Source organism: Triticum urartu, chromosome 3A (assembly GCF_056163025.1).
Source record: "Triticum urartu cultivar PI428250 chromosome 3A, HENAU_Tu73, whole genome shotgun sequence".
NCBI classification, from domain to species: Eukaryota; Viridiplantae; Streptophyta; class Magnoliopsida; order Poales; family Poaceae; genus Triticum; species Triticum urartu.
In genome coordinates, this window is record NC_141875.1 from 504,690,363 (window position 1) to 504,710,436 (window position 20,074).

At 52.8% G+C, this 20,074-nt stretch overlaps 1 protein-coding gene across 1 annotated transcript; it reads left to right on the top strand.

The window, feature by feature from the left end:
- The first annotated feature begins 908 nt into the window (after nt 1-908).
- Nucleotides 909-2,628, top strand: LOC147980287 (putative WRKY transcription factor 65). The gene is made up of 2 exons (XM_087547485.1): nt 909-1,669; nt 1,851-2,628. The coding sequence occupies exons 1-2, from the start codon at nt 1,389-1,391 to the stop codon at nt 2,464-2,466; spliced, it is 897 nt and encodes a 298-aa protein (XP_087403611.1). The 5' UTR covers nt 909-1,388; the 3' UTR covers nt 2,467-2,628.
- The last annotated feature ends 17,446 nt before the right edge of the window (nt 2,629-20,074 follow it).

Below are 20,074 nucleotides of genomic sequence, written 5' to 3' on the forward strand. Positions count from 1 at the left end.
GCAAGACCATTGTCCGTACCAGCATCGTCGTCTACCCCGAGCCCGCTGAGGGAACACTACACACAGAGCCAAACAACAACACAGTGGGAGCGGTGTGAACTGCTCAAATGGTCTTGACAAAATGTCAGAATCTTCCATCCGCAGTCTCCTTTTCTATTGCAGCAACAGCCGTTTCCGCGTGGCAACGTAATGAACTATAGCTTAGTTAGCAGCACAGCGATTTCAGGGATAACCTAATCAAGTTGTTAAGCCTTTGTCAAACCTTGCTGTAGTTTTATATTGCATGCATCAAGCTAGCGCCGCGCGATGCGGTGATACCATGCGCCTCATAATTGAGACCGGAGTGGGAACGAGTCGAGATCGATGAGAAGTTGAGGACATGCATCCGATCGAGGATTAAACAAAGAAACAAAGCAGCAGAAAATTGGGATGGTGATGCGATGGCTGAACGGGTTTGAATAACCCATTAAAATTTGCATCATGGCATGCACGGTCGATCGATCGAGCGCACAATCTGTCTGTAACGCGGTGATTGGTTTGTACGCGGTTTACAACTGTATCAAGCATTTTTTTTTGCGAGCTAACTGCATCAAGCATGACAGTGCAGACTAACCTAGAGTTCTAGACAGTATAATTATGATTATCTGAAATCGCAGACATCATTGTTTCTCCTCCAAGCAAAGAGAGAACACCAGGTCTGTACCAGAATTACCATGCCATTTACTGGTCATGCATGTAGCTGAAAATTCTACCATGAGACATCGTCAAGAAAGCTCTTGAAGTCTAAAAAACTCCCGCGATTATCCTTTCAACCACCCCTGCGCGTACATATATTCTAGAAAACTGCTACTCCTCGTCTACTCGCCGGTCGATGGGTGCGTTATTGAGATCGAAGGGACAGCTGACTGATAGATGAGATGACGATGACACCGATCGACGCAGAGGTTAGTGCATGAGATGAGATAGTTGGGGAGGCGTCGCCGTCACACGCTCGATCGTATTCTCAAGCCAAGCCTGTCTCTCTCTTGTTGTTTAATCCCCCGCCCGTCGCAGCGTGCGCGCCCACAACCCCACGTCCCCGTCCCCGGCCACGGCCACGGCCAGCACCCACCCTATCGCACGAATTCGAACAGCGCCGCAGCGTCACGACGGCACATGATACAGGCGCGCGCGCACACACACGGCCTCGTGTTTGTTTAGTTCACTCGCACAGCCCACCTCCCGGTTTCTTTATATCCGGCGGATCGCCGGCTTGTCCGTTGCAGCCGGTGGCATATCGATCCCTACCCCCTCCGCCCCCCGCTCGTTCTTCCGACTCCATTTCCGATCGGTCGATTGCGGCTGACAGCTCCACCGTCTGCTAGCTTGTGCTTCTCCGATCTTGTTGCATGGACGGCGAGTGGAGCGACGGGGCGGTGTCCGGCGGCGAGCAGAAGGCCAGCGGGGACGGCGTTTCGGCGGACCGCAACAGCCCGGGGTCGCCTTCGCCACCGGCGGTGCCGTCGACTAGCGGGAGGAGGCGATCGTTGCAGAAGCGAGTGGTGACCGTGCCTCTCGCCGACCTGAACGTCCCGCGGCCCAAGGGCGTCGGCGAGGGCAACACGCCGACCGACTCGTGGGCGTGGCGGAAGTACGGCCAGAAGCCCATCAAGGGCTCACCCTTCCCAAGGTACGCCCATGTACGACCTAATTTAAGTCACCATAACTCTGCAATTAACTCGGACTTTGTACTGCATTGGGACGGCATGCAACGGATTAGTTTGCTCCGTTTGACATGTTCTTGTGCTCTTCGATTGAGACCATGCATGGTGAGGTTTGCTGATCTGGGTTTGGTGTTCAATTACGAGCAGGGCTTACTACCGGTGCAGTAGCTCCAAGGGGTGCCCGGCGAGGAAGCAGGTGGAGAGGAGCCAGGCCGACCCGGACACGGTGCTCATCACCTACTCCTACGAGCACAACCACTCCAGCACGGCGGCGAGGGCGCAGAGCCGCCCGACACCGACACCGAAATCCAACAAGGAGCGGTCGCTCCCGTCGCCCGAGCCAGCGAAATCCGACGGCACGCACCATGGCACCGCCAACGTTGCCGGCGGTCTAGTCACCGCGAGCCCGGCGCCGGCCATCGAGGTGCACGACGATTTCCGGTGGCTCTACGACGTCGTGTCGGTCACCTCGTCTACCTCGCCCTCCGAAGTCGAGGCGGCCGACGACATGCTGCTGTACGGGCCCATGTTCTTCGGCAAAGCGGTGGTCGAGGTCGACACGGCCGCGCTCCTTCCGGACGAGTTCGGCGGCGAGGCCGTCGGCCGGGAAGGAAGCGAAGAAGACGACGCGATGTTCGCGGGGCTCGGCGAGCTGCCGGAGTGCGCCATAGTGTTCCGGCGGCAATATGCCCGCGACGGCCTGGCGGCAATGGCAGGAGGGGTCAAGGTCGAGCAGCCGGCGGAGGGCACTGCCATGACGTGAGCATGTCTTGTCTGACATGTGGGACAGGCCTCCAATAAGATGGATCGAGCGGACAAAATTGCAGTTTTAGTTTCATGTTCGCTCTCTTGCGCTTTTGTTGGTTAGTTTTCTCACCTTCTTTTGGTATACCTTCTTTTGCTCATACATTAGCAAAGTTTTAAATAGCGCCTTAAGCATCTTAACGGCAGACCTCTTTCAAATGCTATAGCGTGCTATAGCGGAGCTATAGCGTGCTATTTAAAATATTTTTGTTCATTTGTTTGGACCAAAGTCTTTTAGCACAAGACCTTTTGTAAACGCAGCTATAGCGGGCTATTTAAAACAGTGTACATTAGCACACAGAAGAATCTAAGATCATTACCATTGCACATATTGATTGGACGAGAGATTGAGAGGGATACAAGCCCCTTTTGTCAATGGTTTGGTTGAATCATTTGTCTTGTAGTAGTATTCATCAATTCAATACTCCGGTCGCCGGTAGATACACACAAATAAAAAGTGGTGAGCATTAGAAGATCTTCAACTTTTGCACTGCTACGTTGTACATTGCCTAGGTCAAGGTCATTGTCATGACGCATGAAGAGGATAAGCTTGAATTCCTCATGGCGGTGGAAATCTTTCAATCTCAGCAATTACTTGTCAAGCACTCTGAATCCTACTTCCTCCATTTCAAAATATTTAAAGTTTTAGGTTTGCCCTAATTAAGCCAAACTTCCTTATGTTTAATCAAGTTTGTAGAAAACTTTATTAATATCCACAACATCAAATGTATAGAGCATGGAAGTGTACTTTATGATCAATACGATGAAACTAATTTAATATCTTATATATTGGTATATTTTCTATAGACTTTTGAAACTAAAAAAGGTTGGCTTAAAATAAGGGCATGTTTGGTTCATAGGATTCTAAAAACGCTGGAATAGGGAAAAAAACATAGGATCTCAATCCTACATGATTTGGGGTTGTTTGATTGCATCATAGAAAAAATAAAAGATTCTTTCAAAGAGGTTTGATTAGATGCTAGAAAACCAATATATGGAAAGTAGGACAAAGAAATCCTCAAAAAAAAAATCTTCAAAATCATACTCCCTCCATTCCACAATGTAGTGCTTCATCTATTCCTGTGCTTCAACTTTGACCGTAAATTTAACTACCAAGACCGATTGCGGCGGGAGCAAAAATTATATCAGTGAATTCGTATTCGAAAGAAGTTTTCAATTATATTTTTTTTCTCCTGCCGCAGTTGGTCTCGTTGGTTAAATTTATGGTCAAAGTTAGACCTCGGTAAGCGCGGGCGCACTATATTTTGGAATGAAGAGAGTATGAATTAAACAACCAACATAGAAAGCAAACCCTAAGGATTAAAATCCTCCAAAATTTCTGAAAATCCTTAGAATCATAGGAGGCCTAAACCTAAACTTCAAATGCTTTCGAACGGAGGGAGTACTCGCATGCCATAAAAAAATACTTCTATTTTTATGGCCCGTCATATAAAGATAGAATTGATATGGATAGAGAGACATTCTATTGATTCGCCAAATGGCTCGTCGATCCAAATGAATCATTCTTCTGGTCTCTCTCTGCCCCCCGTCCCGAAACTGACCCACGACACAGCGCCCACTCGTTTCGCGCACGGGAAGGCAGCGGAGTTCAGTTCAAAAGACCGCGGCGGTGTGGAGCAGCCACGACACGAAGTTCCTTAGCTTGGAGTAAAGGGTTCGCTCACAACCTCACAAAACATGAAGAAAGAAATGAATAATGGGCTAATTTCACGTCTGGCACCGCATGTCATGGTATGAACCGACGCCTCAACTTTTCTCCGCGGTTTGGCATGGCAACGAACATTTGGCACCAACTTGCACTCCTATACATATTGGTTGACTCCCGGCCGGCCTCTCCCGATGCGCGATGCACACACGTCGGCGACCGTAGCGTGCCCAGCTAGCTAGCTATTCGATTAGATATGGATTGACCAGGTAAGCTGCCGGCCAGGGTTACCTGGTGAGGTGTTACTATGCGCTACAGTAGTGTGCTTGGATATTTGCTTCATGCGGAAGAAACGTCGGGCGTGAGAGTGGCACCGCAGCACGCAACGCGGGCGCGCACGAGGGGCTTAACAAACAATCCCAAGTAAACGCGGCACGGCCAAGCGGCTGTTTTTATAAGGCCAGATCTGATCTCGACGTCTACCTCGACTAGCTAGGCTGCTAACGACAGGGAAAAGGTTGACGACGGACCAGCATCGCCGTCCACAACACCACAGGGGTGAAGGCCTCGATCTGCTGAACGCATGCATCCGCACCGCACGGCAGCAACTGGACTGGAACTACAAGTCTGCTTCTGCATAGCACAAAGCCACAAACAAATTACGACTGCTCAGGACAGTGAAACCCTGCGACGGCCGGCGAGCGACCAAAGACAAAGAGGAAGCAAACGAAGAGCTGGCAGATGCAGAGCTAGCAGGTCTCTCTCTGAAGAAAGCAGCAGCAGCAGCAGCAGCAGCAGCACAAGGAATTCCCAATCCGCGCACGCAAAATCGCAGGGCAATTCTCCTTTGGCACTAGCTGGGCTAGGGCTAATCAGCATGGTCACCAGAAAGAGCATGCATGCATGCAGCCTTGCGTTACCGGTGCCAAAGGAGAATTGCCCTGTAATTCACGGTCCGCCGCATTGCTGGTTGCCGCTGCTGCTGCTTGTGCTGATCGTAGGCGAGTGCATATATACTACTAGCGCGTGGCCGGCCTCGAGAGACGGATCCTGCGCGGCATATTCTCGAGGCGGGGGCTATTCGGAAGGAGGTTCCTTCTTGATTGATGGCGATCGATCGGGACATCGATTCTCCGGTGGGATTTTGTTTCCGGAATGGAATGCTGGTCCCTTTGTTTGGCCTCTATTCCCTCCCTCTAAAAGCAAGAGAGAGCTTTCGTTTCTCCTCGGCGTACGCGGCTTGCTCTGCTTCCTTCAGATACGATCCATCAGATCGCTCACAGCTCGACTCTCAATCTGACTGGCAGCTTAGTTAAGCCAGGGCACGTTCCGCAGGATCTTCCCGGCCTGCTACTGCTCATCCTTCGCCTTTCGGCCCGACGGCAACAGAGCACGTGCACCCTTGCATATGCGAGTTGCCAAGAAGTGGATATGCGTCCACTTTTTTGAGACTAAAGAGCGAGGACTTGTTGCGAGCAAAATCACAAGTTGTTTGGGTCGACATGTTCAGATTTCATGCATGCTTCTGAAGCTCTTTCTACCAGTAGCATATATCTGCGGCATATGCCACATGCCGCATGTCAGGAATATTCAGAGAGATTTGGTAAGATCGTAGGAACGATTGATCAGTTGCGGCCGGCTTAACCGCAGCAGACACGTCAACCCGATCATACAGAACGATCAACCAGTCAAGGGCATGTTTGGGAGGGAGAAGGAGCTACTGGATATTACGGTCGGATCGAGAAAATGCCGATTCCATATGTCATCGTCCGAGACAGCCAGACAGGGGCTTCCCAACCCTTATACTTTGCTAAAGAAAATATCCATCCTACGCACTGTAGCGCGTGCCCAAGACCGTGTGCGCATCTATAAGTATGGAAGGCGAAAACCTGAAGGTTCAGAGACCAATTCACCGAGAAGCCTGTGCTAAATAAGGCGTAGCAGAAGTCAGGAGTGTGGGCACATGATGATGATGGAGTAGGGCTCATGCATTACCGGGCTAGTCTTCCTTTGCAGTGTTCGCACCCGCGCAAGGTGGCGATCCACCGGCCACTGCCAAAGGAGATTTGCCCAGCAATGCACCACAGCGCCCTTACATTAACAGAGTTACCATGGAATGGATCCTCTCTTGTGGTCTAGCATGTACATGCATTGCCAGCTGATCACTGCATTTGCATTAATCATCTGGATGCCTTTTGCTATTTGTGAGTCCAAAGTTGGCATATCTGAAGTTTTGGCTCTAGGGAGCATATGCTCGCTGGTGAATAGTAAATTAAAAACAAACAGAAAATAAATTCTAAAAATTCTAATTCTTTTTGTAGTTGTTCATGTTAGTGTAACAAGTGTGTTTCAAAAAACATTTGCTAGTGTAACAAGCTTGCTTGTCAATTTTCACGCGCAATGGGGTAGCATTGCTTCGTCGGAGAAAAAAACAAAATTAAATGCACCATTTGACGGTAACATTTGTTGGTCGACTTCTTTTTTTGCACAGGTCAACATTCTTAAACTTTTTGCCTAAAGATTTGCAGGTACTATTTGGGTGTGACAATGAACACATATATTTTTTTCCAAATTTTTTTGACCTTGGCATAATACATTTTTGGCGCCTAGATGCATATACTCCTTCGAGCCAAAAGCAACATATAATGTACTCCCTCCATTCCATCATGTAGTGCATATAGATTTAAAAAAAATCAAACCTTACAAACTTTGACCAAATTTCTGGAGAGAAACATCTACATATAAAATGTCAAAATATATCATTAGATTCATCATAAAATGTAGTTTCAGAACTTTTAAATTTAATATTGTAGATATAAACAGTTTTCTCTATAAATTTGATCAAAGTCTGCAAAGTTTGACTCTTTAAAAAAATTATACGCATTACATTATAGAATGGGATGGAGGGGGGAGGGGGGTGGTATGTCCTCTACACATGTGATTTTTTTTATATTACTGTAAAGAAAGACAATGGACATTTCATACTTCCAGTCTAGAATCCAGTAAAAGCAGGAGGAGCGGCTCCCTAGGGTTTTCCTCGCCGCTGCCGGCTCCCCGGCCGTGCATCGCCGCTGCCGCGGCCGGCCCCGCCGCCGCTTGCCCTCCCCCGCCCCTTCGCCCCCACCTCCTCCCCCCTTCCTCCCCTGTAACCCCCGCGTCGCCTTCCCGAGCAGGGCGACCGGGGGCCTCGACCCGTCTCTCCTCCGCGCTCTCCTCGCTCCTCCCTCCCCCCGCCGCCGCCGGCGGGCGCCGGCGGGCCTGTCCTTCCCCGCGTGTTGTCCCTCCTGCTCGGGCGGTGATGGCCGGGGGCGGTGTGGCAAGGCGGCGGCGATGCTGCATGCCATGGTGGCCCTCGACGCGGCGGCTCGGCCGCTAGTCGTGGGGCGGTACGGTGGCGATGTTGGCCGGCGGCGCCCACTGAGCCCAGATTTAGGCCCGTTTGGGCCCCATCTGGGTTGGGTCGGGCCGGTGGCATGTCGTTCGTCGGCGTTGCTTCCTCGTGGCAGTGGCGAGGCGGCGACGGTCTACGGGCGGCGAGTGCTTCGTTGGTCGGCGTGTTGCAGCGTGGTGACAGGACTGTCCGGGCACACGTGGGCCCGGCTGGGCCGTAGGGCTCGGCAAGTCCTCGTCGCCGCGTCCGGTCGGCTTCGCTCTTGTGATGGAGGTTGTTCCCTCCCACCGGTCGAGTAGTGCCCGCTCTCGTGGCTGTTGTCTCCTTTCCCTCTCCAGGCCTCGTGTTGGGAGCTCCAGAGAGACGGCGAGGGTGGTCCGGTAATCGTGGTGGCACATGCTGGTGGGCGGCTGCGTGGGTGGTGCACTTCGAAGTGTCTGGAGGGGTGGCGGTTGTGGATCGGGAGAAATCCCTGTCGGCATGTCGACACCGATGCGATGACGCCTGCGGGCGCCGTCGGACCTTCCTGAGGGGCATCGGGTATATCCTTTCCCCACTATCCCTCGCGTACCGGGAAAACCTTAGAACTTGTTCGGGCAACAGCGGCGGCATCATCGCATTCCTTCTTGAAGGCGTTGCTTGGTGCGCGACGCTTCGAGATGCTGGAAGCATGGTGGTACTTCTTCGGAGGGTGCAGCGGTTGCCGGTCTTCCTTTCTCCATTGATCTGCCAGTGTCGGTATTTATTTCTCTTTTTTTCTTGTTTTTTTTGGGCTTTTCTGTGCTGCTGTCCCAGCAAACTGAATGCATCGGGTGTTTGCTTTATAATATAAATAGGAGAAAACTTTTTTTCTTAAGAAAGATAATGGACAACCGACAAAACGGGGAACATGTGCATGACAACCGACAACGATCCTCTCCTTCGTCTCTTCCTCCCTTTTCTCTCTGGAGTTCCTCCACCGGGCAGGTAAATTCTACTCCCGTGTGCCTCCTTTCCGGACGCGCCCTCCTCTAGAGCACCATGGATGTCTTGTGGTGGAGCTTGAGTCCGCCCTGCTGAACTCTAGTGCTAGCCGAGACCGTGGGAATGGGTTTGGGCTAGCTAGATCTGGCTTTGAATGGGATACAGGGAACTCGATCGGCAAAGGTTGGTGTTGAGTGGTCAGTGAAACCGAGAACTGTGTATGTTGCTTAGGGTGTTTTGGCAAGCTGCAGCCGTGTCTGGTGTTTGTTGTGTACATACGACACATTGCAACGATCCAGTCTCCCGTGAATGGTTGAATTTAGCCTCGCCGCATAAGACGACAATCCATGCTTCCGACAACCATGTCGTGGTCGTCGCCTCACCGCATGTAACCAGGGCGCACATTGGTTCCATATATCGGGGCGCGGCCTCACGAGCAGGATGAATGCGAACAGGCGGCGTCAATATGGTGACTGTAGAGGATGACACTACTAGTAGCACGGGTTTATACTGTTGGAGAACGTAGTAATTTAAAAAAATTTCTACGATCACGCAAGATCTAACTAGAAGATGCATAGCAACGAGACGGGGAAGTGTGTCCATGTACCCTCGTAGACCGAAAACGGAAACGTTTAGTAACGCGGTCTTCACGATCCAACTAATCCAAGTACCGAACGTACGTCACCTCCGTGTTCAGCACACGTTCAGCACGATGACGTCCCTCGAGTTCTTGATCCAGATAAGGATGAGGAAGAGTTCTGCTAGCACGACGGCGTGACGACGGTAATGATGAAGTTACCGGCGCAGGGCTTCACCTAAGCACTACGGCGATATGACCGATGTGTTAAACTATGGAGGGGGCACCGCATACGGCTAAGAGATTGTCTGTTGCGTTTTGGGGTGCCCCTAGCCACGTATATAAAGGAGTGGGGGAGAGAGGCCGGCGGCCAGGAGGGGCGCGCCATGGGGGTGGGGAGTCCTACTTGGACTCCTAGTCCAAATTGGATTCGCCCCTCCCCCCTCTTTTACTTTCTTCTACCGGAGGGAATAGGAAGGAGATGGAGAAGGAAAGGGAAGGGGGGCGCCGCCCCCTCCTCGTTGTCCTATTCGGACTCCCAAGGAGGGGGGCGCAACCACCTCCTATGGGCTTTCCTCTCTCCCTCCCCTAGGCCCATGTTGGACCCATACTTTACCGGGGGGAGGGTTCCGGTAACCCTTCGGTACTCCGTAAAAATACCCGGATCACTCGGAATCATTTCGATGTCCGAATATAACCTTTCAATATATGAATCTTTACCTCTCGACCATTTCGAGACTCCACGTCATGTCCATGATCTTATCCAGGACTTCGAACAAACTTCGGTCATCAAATCACATAACTCATAATACAAATCATCGCCGAACGTTAAGCATGCGGACCTACGGGTTCGAGACATGACCGAGACACATCTTTGGTCAATAACCAATAGCGGAACCTGGATGCTCATATTGGCTCCTACATATTCTATGAAGATTTTTATCGGTCAAACCGCATAACAACATACGTCATTCCCTTTGTCATCGGTATGTTACTTGCCCGAGATTCGATCATCGGTATCATCATACCTAGTTCAATCTCATTACCGGCAAGTCTCTTTACTCGTTTCATAATACATCATCCCGTAACTAACTCATTTGTCACATCGCTTGCAAGGCTTATAGTGATGTGCATTACCGAGAGGGCCCTGAGATACCTCTCCGATACACGGAGTGACAAATCCTAATCTTGATATATGCCAACTCAACAAACACCATCGGAGACACCTGTAGAGCATCTTTATAATCACCAAGTTACGTTGTGACGTTTGATAGAACACAAAGTGTTCCTTCGGTATTTGGGAGTTGCATAATCTCATAGTCATAGGAATATGTAGAAGTCATGAAGAAAGCAATAGCAATAAAACTAAACGATCATCATGCTAAGTTAACAGATGGGTCTTGTCCATCTGACGGAGTAATTGACCACGGATACCCCGAAGACGGCAAGACAATATTTCAAGATATCGGGGCTAGCAAAGCCCCTCAGTCCGACTACCCGGCCGTTCCTGTCGGCTCCCCGTCTGACTGCTCTGCCCGGCCGGCTGCCAGCTGCCGACTGCGCCAGTCGGCTGCCGACTGCAGCCCAACTCGACACCGACAAGACCCCGACGGGACGGCCATACCGCGGACAAGACAACCGTACCGCGACACCGTCATCTACAGTGTACCGTGTCCCCTGGGTACTGATTTATAAAGTACCCCAGGGGACAAGCATAACATGCACCATGTCTAGCCCATGCCACTACATAGCTTGGTTTGTAATACATTCATCCATCAGGAGTAGACACACACATAGACCCACACACACACTCACGCATGCATGCTCAGGCACATGCGGCCACACACACCTATGCTCATATGCATATATACGAGGTCAGATGCACTTGGCACTGATCTCAGATACAGCCCCAGGAGCACTCTGTACCAGATATACTAGATATACTCAGACATGCAGGAGTAGGGGTATTATTTCTCCGGAGAGCCCCGAACCTGGGTAAACTACCGCGTGCTATTCGCATACCCGCTCTCGGGCCTATCAGCAGCAGTCTTGCCCTCACACGAAGCCACCTTGTGGCATATGTCGTCTTGCACCCCTCCCGTGAGAATACCACGACATTTGGCGCCCATCGTGGGGCGGTACTATGCTACCGCGCTGCTGCTGGTTTCGCAGTCCGGGCGGGACCATCTTCATCACCTCCGTCGCGACGTCGCCGTCGTCTCTCCGATAGCGCTCGGGGGCCTGACATCGATACGCCCCCGGAGCGGCCGCGAGGGGCGGCGCGTCCTCATCATCGGCCTCGCCACCTTCATCACCACCATCGTTACGATGCCGGCCGTCCGTCCGCGCGTGCGCCACACGCGAGGCCTCGCTTCGGTTGGCCGCATCCATCCACATGTCGCTCGCGTCTAGCTCCGGCCAAAACGCACGGTTGCTCATCCATACAAGCTAACCATGCATCAGTCAAACAAGTCAAACCATATGCCATACACTAGCTAAGCATCACTCAGACTATGTACGGGTGGCGTTTGAGCTGCGGGTACCAAGAGTGGCCGAGCGCCCGCCCCGCGCCGGCATTCCTGCCCGTCCTCTGCTCATCTGCCGAACCCGCTCCTCCCGTCTGGGTATGACGACGAGCCATGCGAGCTCGAGAGATCTCTCCCGCAGGCAAGCCCGTTGACCCCCGCTGCACGCGCCAGCCGCAGGGTCCGTGCCGCTCCTCCTCCCTATTGCGACTGCACGCCCCGGCCGGCTCCTCGCGCACCTGTCGTCCCGTCGCCCTGCGCTGGCCGCCTCACGCGCATCCTAGTCGGCTCCTACGCGTCCGGCTCCCCAGCGTCGTTTTCGTACACCGACTCCGGCCGCCTGCCGCAGCTTCGTGTCCGCACGACCTCGCCCGCGTTGCCTTGCCTTCGCTCCGCCGTCCGCTTCCAGCTTCACCTCCCGCGTCGCGCCGTCCGCGCGGCTGCAGTCCGCGCCCCCCACGCCCTCTTTGCCGCCTCCTGCACGCGGGCCGGCCGGTCGTCTCCGCGCTTGACCGCCTCCTGCGCTGTCTGGCTGGGTCCGGCTCGGCCGTCCTCGCTCGCGCCTGCGCCGGCACTCTCCTCCGTCTGGCTCCTCGCCGGGCGCCGGCTCTGGCTCCCGACGCTTCTTCGCCACCGCAGCGGCTCCGCCCTCCCGCGCGCCATGCGTGCGGCTATGTCCGCGCCGACTGCGGGCGCATCCCGGCCCGACCACCTGTCGTCCGGCTGGCTGCGGCCCCATCCCACTCCGGCCTCGCTGCCGCTTCCGGCGTCGATGCCCCCGCGCCGGCTTCTCCCACAAGCCCGTGGCCGCCTCCCGCGCGCCCTCTAGCTTGGCGTCCTGCGTCAGCCGGCGCTGGCTGCCTAGCCCGGCTCCCGCGCTTTTTGCTGTCGACTGAAGAACGAAGCGGCCCGGTTGACGAAACAGAGAAGAAAAAAGAAGTCAGCTGCTGAAAAAAATATCGGGTGGAGAAAAGTCAGTGGCCGAGTGCTAGAAGGAGAGAAAGAAGAGAAAAGAAGTGGCCGAGTGCCTGCGGCCGAGTGCTAAAAAAGGGGATCCGACTGCGCAGACTGCAGTCCAGCAGACTGCTCTGATCGACCGTCCACTTGGCCGCTCGGCCGACTGGTTCGTATGTCCGCCTCGCTACCTGGATGATCGACGAGCCAGTCCGGCTGCTCAGTCGGATAGAAAAAGGAGAAGAAAAGTAAGATGTCGGCCAGATGTAGAAAAAAGTCAAGGGCCGGATGCCCGATCCTTCAAAAAGAAAAAAAGAAAGAAGTCAGCTGGGACAAAGAGAAGAAAAGAAAAACTCGTCCGGATGACCCGTCCGTCTGCTTCGCCACTCGGACGGTCGGTCATGACCCGCGCTGCCGGCTGTGCCAAGCTGGCTGGACTGCCTCCTGCTCCAACGACGCACCCAGCGGGTGCACTGACGCGCCCCCGCGAGAAAGAAGACAAGGTAGTTGCCGGAAGATCCGGCCCGACAGCTCAGCAGTCGGCCTGAATTTCGGGGGCTACACCCAGCGGGTGCGCTGACGCGCCCCCGCGAGAAAGAAGACAAAGTAGTTGCCGAGAGATCCGGCCGACTGCTTAGCAGTCGGCCCAGATCTCGGGGGCTACAACCAGCGGGTGCGCTGACGCGCCCCCGCGAAGAAGAAGACATAGTAGTTGCCGGGAGATCCGGCCCGACTGCTCAGCAGTCGGCCCAGATCTCGGGGGCTACACCCAGCGGGTGCGCTGACGCGCCCCCATGAAGAACAAGACAAAGTAGTCGTCGGGAGATCCGGTCCGAATGCTCAGCAGTCGGCTCGAATCTCGGGGGCTACACCCAGTGGATGCGCTGACGCGCCACCGCGAAGAAGAAAACGAAGTAGTTGCCGGAAGATCCGGCCCGACTGCTCAGCAGTCGACCCGAATCTCGGGGGCTACATCCAGCAGGTGCGCTGACGCGCCCCCGCGAAGATTGCAGACAAGAGAAGAGTTTTGTCCGGCTCTGAGCAGCCGGCAGAAGAGAAAAAGAAGAAGATAGGCGCTGCAAGATGCATCGCCGCCTGGCCGGTCGAGCCTGACCAGCCGGGACCCCCTTCGAGCACCCGAAGGCTCGAATGCTACACACAGTGGGAGCGCCGGCGCACTCCGCGAGCGCCGAGCCGCGCCGGCTGTCTTCGGCAAACTCCGCCTCGGCAACACAAAAATGAATGTGAGCTCCTCACCTGCATATTTTTTGCACCACGCAATCACGGATAACCTCGAGCGATGCTCGGGGGCTGTCTCCGCATTTTATTACAGTTGCATCACTATTCGCCTCGGCGCCAGCCAGAGTTGGCTCGGGGCTGGCCGCTTGGCCTGAGACGTTAGTTCCCGCAGACGGCTTAGTACCGTGCGCGGTACCAAAGGCCCACTCTTAGTCATAGATCGCAGAGCGGTTGTCCGACTAGCTAGAGTAAACGCTGGAGGCCACCCACGCGAAAAACGTCCGGGAAGAAAAACGCTTCGGGCGACACGACCATTTCCTTTATAAGTATCTGCTCGGTTAAATCCACTCCCAGAGTCTGAGTACTGTACACTCCACTTTGCAGCCCACTCTCAGCCACAGACTGCAGAGCGGCTGTCCGGCGAGCGAGAGCACAAGCCAAAAGGCGGAGGGAACACGAAAAAGATTGAAGGGGGCTCGAACGAAACCGAGTCGGCACCCTCCGCATAAAACTTGCAATGCTAAAAGCAAACATTTGATATATCTGCGTGGACTAACTTTGTCTTTTTCATGATCATTTCCATGAACACTCGCCAAAAAACCTCCGACCAACTTTGCCAAGTTGCCCGGAGGCTTGGGGGCTACTGACGGAGTAATTGACCACGGATACCCCGAAGACGGCAAGACAATATTTCAAGACATCGGGGCTAGCAACGCCCCTCAGTCCGACTACCCGGCCGCTCCTGCCGGCTCCCCGTCTGACTGTTCTACCCGGCCGGCTGCCGGCTGCCGACTGCGCCAACCAGTCGGTTGCCGACTGCACCAACTAGCCGGCTGCCGACTGCAGCCCAACCCGACATTGACAAGACCCCGACGGGACGGCCATACCGCGGACAAGACAACCATACCGCGACACCGTCATCTACAGTGTACCGTGTCCCCTGGGTACTGATTTATAAAGTACCTCAGGGGAAAAGCATGACATGCACCATGGCTAGCCCATGCCACTACATAGCTTGGTTTGTAAGGGCATCTCCAGCCGTTGGCCCCCAGGAGGGGCAAAAAATCGCCCCCTGAGGGCGCACCGGCGCTAAACCGCGCACTGGGGGCGTGATGCCCCAGTCGCGGCCCCCCACGGGATTTTAAAAAAGTCAAATACGGCGCAAACATGACTCAAATTTAACGCAAACTTCGGCGAGTTCGTTCAAATTTAAACATACTTTACAAAAAAGGGAAAAACTACCGCGGGCTACCCCCCGTCTCCCTCGCCGCCCGCCCACGCGGTTCTACATGCCGAGGAGGCGGTAGAACCGCGTGTAGTCACCGCCGTCGTCGTCATCGTCGCCGGCCCCGCCGACGCCTCCGCCGTCCCTGCTGCATCCCTTCCCCGGTTGGCGCGGCGGGTTGGATGGTCCGGGGGCGTCGTCGTCGTCGTCGCTGAGGACCATGACGCCGTGCTCGTCCTCGCGCCCACGCTTGCGGGCGGCGATCTCCTCCAGGGCCCAGCGCTGTCGTACCATCTCGTCGCGGAGGTAGTCGTCCCGCGCCCACCGCAAGGCGTCCTCGTCGGAGAAGCCACGCCGGGCTATCTCCTCGTACTCCACGGGGAGGCCGGGCTCCGGATTAGGCTCCAGCTTGGGCTCGACAAGGACGAAGCGGCCGGTGGGGGAGGCGTTGTCGCCGATGCGGACGCCGGAGCTGCGGGTGCGCGCGCAGACAGGCGCGCCCTGGGGCTCCGGCTTGACGGTGCGGAGGTGGAGGCAGGGGGAGCCGCCGGACGAGGAGGAGGACCCCCCGGTCTCCATGCGCCTCGGGGTCCAGGAGCTTCCCCGGCGGCGCGTGAAGGACGGGGGAGCGGGGTACTTGAGGCGCGGCGTGTTGCCGCCCTCGATGTACTCGAGGACGGCCTCCAACGTGCGCCCGGGCACGCCCCACCACCGACGCTGGCCAACGGCGTTGAGCCTGCCGGAGGGCTCGACGCCGTTGGTGGCCTCGAGCTGCTCGGCGTGACGGCAACGAAAGTAGGGCTCCCAGAGCGGGCTGTCGGGGACGTACCGTGCCCCCTCCCTCGCCGCACGCGGCAGGGACGAGCGGATGCGTGCGATCTCCGCATGCCGCGCCGCGCCGGTGGGTATCGGGGGCACCGGCACGCCGCCGGCGCTGATCCTCCACGCCCCGGGTACCCGCATGTCCGGCGGAACCGGGTACTCGGCCTCGAAAAGGAGGCGAGCCTCGCTCTCGTGAAGATGGCGGCGGCCGAAGCCGTTCGCCGCCGCGCCGTCGCCTCGGAAGCGCTCGGCCATGGGTGCTGTAGACGCCGAGAGAGAGGAGAAGGAAGAACGACGACGGCGAGAGAGAGGCGCGGGAGGAATGACGACGGCGAGAGAGTACGAGTCGCCGAGTGCTCTGGGGCGCGTCTTATATAGGCCGAGCCGCCGCCCGTGCGCGAGCCGCCATGAGTACGCGTGGCGGGCGAGGGAGGGCGAGGGACGTGCGTCATCCGGTCTTCACTGCGCCGCCCGTGAGGCATCAATGGCGCAGGCTGACCGGCGCGACAGCTTTGGCATTGATTCGCTGCGGGAAACGAGGCGATGAGGACGACGAAGGGCCGAGAAGAGGGTAGAGTCGCTGACGCGGTGGGCCCGCGGCTGTTTCGCGCCAAAACAGTTCGCCCCAGCGCCCCCGGGTGTCCCCCAGTGCGTCGGGTTCGGCTTGGGTCCGCCGGCGCTGTTTTCGGCCCAAGCCGGCGAAAATCGGGCTCCTGAGGGCACGACTGGGCCGATTTTTCGGCACCGGCGCAAAAAAACGCCTGGGGAGGCCTTCCTGGGAGCGCGGCTGGAGATGCCCTAAGCTACCAAGGTAGCTTACAACCAACGCTACGACCACTCATGCCTACCACTATATAAGCTAGCTCCATACATCCATCCATCAGGAGTAGACACACACATAGACCCACACACACACACTCACGCATGCATGCTCAGGCACATGAGGCCACACACACCTATGCTCATATGCATATATACGAGGTCAGATGCACTTGGCACTGATATCAGATATAGCTCCAGGAGCACTCTGTACCAGATATACTAGATATACTCAGACATGCAGGAGTAGGGGTATTATCTCTCCGGAAAGCCCCGAATCTGGGTAAACTACCGCGTGCTATTCGCAAACCCGCTCCCGGGCCTATCAGCAGCAGTCTTGCCCTCACACGAAGCCATCTTGTGGCATATGTCGTCTTGCACCCTTCTCATGAGAATACCACGACACCATCACATCATTCTCTAATGATGTGACCCCGTTCATCAAATGACAACACATGTCTATGGTCAGGAAACTTAACCATCTTTGATTAACGAGCTAGTCAAGTAGAGGCATACTAGGGACACCGTGTTTGTCTATGTATTCACACATGTACTAAGTTTCTAGTTAATACAATTCTAACATGAATAATAAACATTTATCATGATATAAGGAAATATTAAATAACAACTTTATTATTGCCTCTAGGGCATATTTCCTTCATATACCCCTCGCTACTACTACTACTAGTAGCGCGGGTTTATACCCCTCGCTACTACTAAATACATGATTTTTGAAGAGCCCTGAAACCCCCATCTACTCCCCCAAATCCTTCCTCTCCCCCCTCTCTCTCTCCCTAGGCTCTCACATGGACCTCCTACCCATGCACGCCTCCATGACGCCAAAAGAGAGGCCGTCGATGTCCCAAAGCTCGTCGGTTTTCCCCGCATTTCCATCCCACCACGCCGGAGCACCTCACCACCGGCGACCAACCCCGATGCTACCTCCACCTCCTTCCTCTCTCCCTCATTTTTCTTTTTTTCTCTCTCTCCCTCTGGTTTGACTCACCCTCCCATGTCCTTGCCCATGGAGGTCATCGCCATGGACGACCAAGAGCCCGCTGCCTTTGCTGCGAAGAGGAGCCCCACGCCGCTGCCTTGCTCGGCCACGGATCCGGGCCCTCTCCAGCAGCCGTCGCTGGATCTGGTCTGCCGCTGCCCTTCCGGACGTCCGGCGACCCCTGCCGGTGCTGGATCGAACCATTGCTGCCATTGACAGCATGCACGGGATCGAGAATTTTTTTTGTTTTTGAAATTAATAGTAGTAGCGTGGGTGGCAACCACGCTACTACTAACAGACGTAGTAGTAGCGCGGGTGCACCCGCGCTACTACTATAAGTTAGTTGTAGCGCCGTAGTAGTGGCGCGGGCACCCGCGCTACTACCTGCTGTTTAACCCGCACTACTATTAGACTTTTCCCGAGTAGTGTGAAGGCAGGCCATGCAAGAGGTGGTACCACCCCATGCTCGGCATCAGCCTCTTCTTCTGCACTGCTTGGGACCACATGATCCGAGGTGGCGGGCGTGGGAACCAAGTCCAAGGGAGTGGCGCACGAGGAGAAGCTCGAGAGCGCGTCCGACATCTCCATCTCGAAACGGGTATCAGGCCCTGTTTGGTTTCAAATAAGTCACCAACTTATAAGTCGAAAAGTGCAAAAAGTGACTTATTTTGCCAAACAGACCTAACTTATAAGTCACCCCAACTTATAAGTCATAAGTTGCTCCACCCTAACTTAAAACTTATAAGTTACCCTCTTTTGCATGGGTCCCACCACCTTTACATTAAAAAACAAAATGGAAAGATGTGCTCAGATGACTTATAAGTCAGGTGACAACCAAACAAGCATAACTTATAAATCACTGATTTTAAGTCACCTGACTTATAAGTCAGGTGACTTATTAGAAGTAAACAGGCACTCAGTTGATTCCATCTGGGGCATAGGAGTAGCCGGACGAGGTTGTGTCGAGGCTAGCCGGGTTCGGTGACCAGCTGACACACGTCAAGCAGACCACCGAGTAATGGTGTCGCGGTGTTCACGAACAACTTATGGAATGTGACAGTGGCGGGCGTGTTGCAGCTGGCACGTCCGTGTGCGTGTGCATGCCATCTTGCACAGTTGCTGCAGTGAGCTCCAAGTTTTTATAATTATGTTCTAATATTTGTGTGTAACAATATTATTACATACAGAATATAAATATAATTATGTTCAAATCAGTAACAATATATTCTAATAAAAACATTTTAATATAAACCATGTATTATCTTAAAATGCATTTAGTAAAACATAATAATGATTTTTTTAAAATAAAAACACTTAAGAATTTTTTAAAATATTTATAAAATGAAGTAATAAAATGATGTTCAAATATTTGTGTGTCAAAAATATAAATAAAAACCTGTGTGTGATAAAAAAATAGTTAGTTAATATGGACATTTAAAATGCTTATTAAATAATTATTTTTAATGAATCCAGAAAAATTATACACTAGTTCCTTATGTTTAAATTATACAAAATGATGAGTACAAAAAATACTAAATATTTATGAATATTCTCTTGTATATGTTTTTTACTCATGACTCATATTCAAGAAAAATTAAATATTATGCATGATTGAATATTGATATCAATAGTTTAGATTGTAAATTATACAAACGTTGAAATATACAAATTTTTGTGCATTTATTGAAATGTTTGTATAATTAAAACAATTTTTTAAAATTTTAAACTTGAAAATAATTTTATTATTATAAATTAGAAAAATATTTATTAATTCATAATATAATTGTAAGTATGTCAATATTTTTAAAATAGTACATTAATAATTTAAAAACTAAGTTATTTCGTCTGTGTTTACAGTATTTTTACTACATCAATATTTAAACTTTATTTTTTATTACTGGGATTATAATTTAAATACTATCTACAAATTTCTAGAAAAAAATGAACATGAGCAAAATGGACTGCAGATACATTATCTGCAGCCCATTTAAGCTCCACATGCATCCTCGCCTAATACATATAGCTTTGTTATCCTATTGGATTCTTCTCATTGAACGAGGGTGGGGGGTTATACCAGCGCATGTTCTAAGGCTAGTCATAGTGGGAGTAACTTAGGTAGTAACATAGCGTACTCCAAGAAAATTTTGCTTATGTGGCAAATAGTTAATGAGAGGTGGTAATATAATATATTACTATAATATAGCGCTTCTCGAGACAAGATGAGTCTACAAGTTAATAAATGAAGCTATCTATGATACTATTATTATGTTACTTTGCATTATGAAGATAGTAACTTAGACTAGTGTCATGCATATGACACTAGTATAAGTTATTCCCCACTATGACCAGTCTAACGGTGGGTGTTGGTTTCGAGGCCTGCCTCGGATAT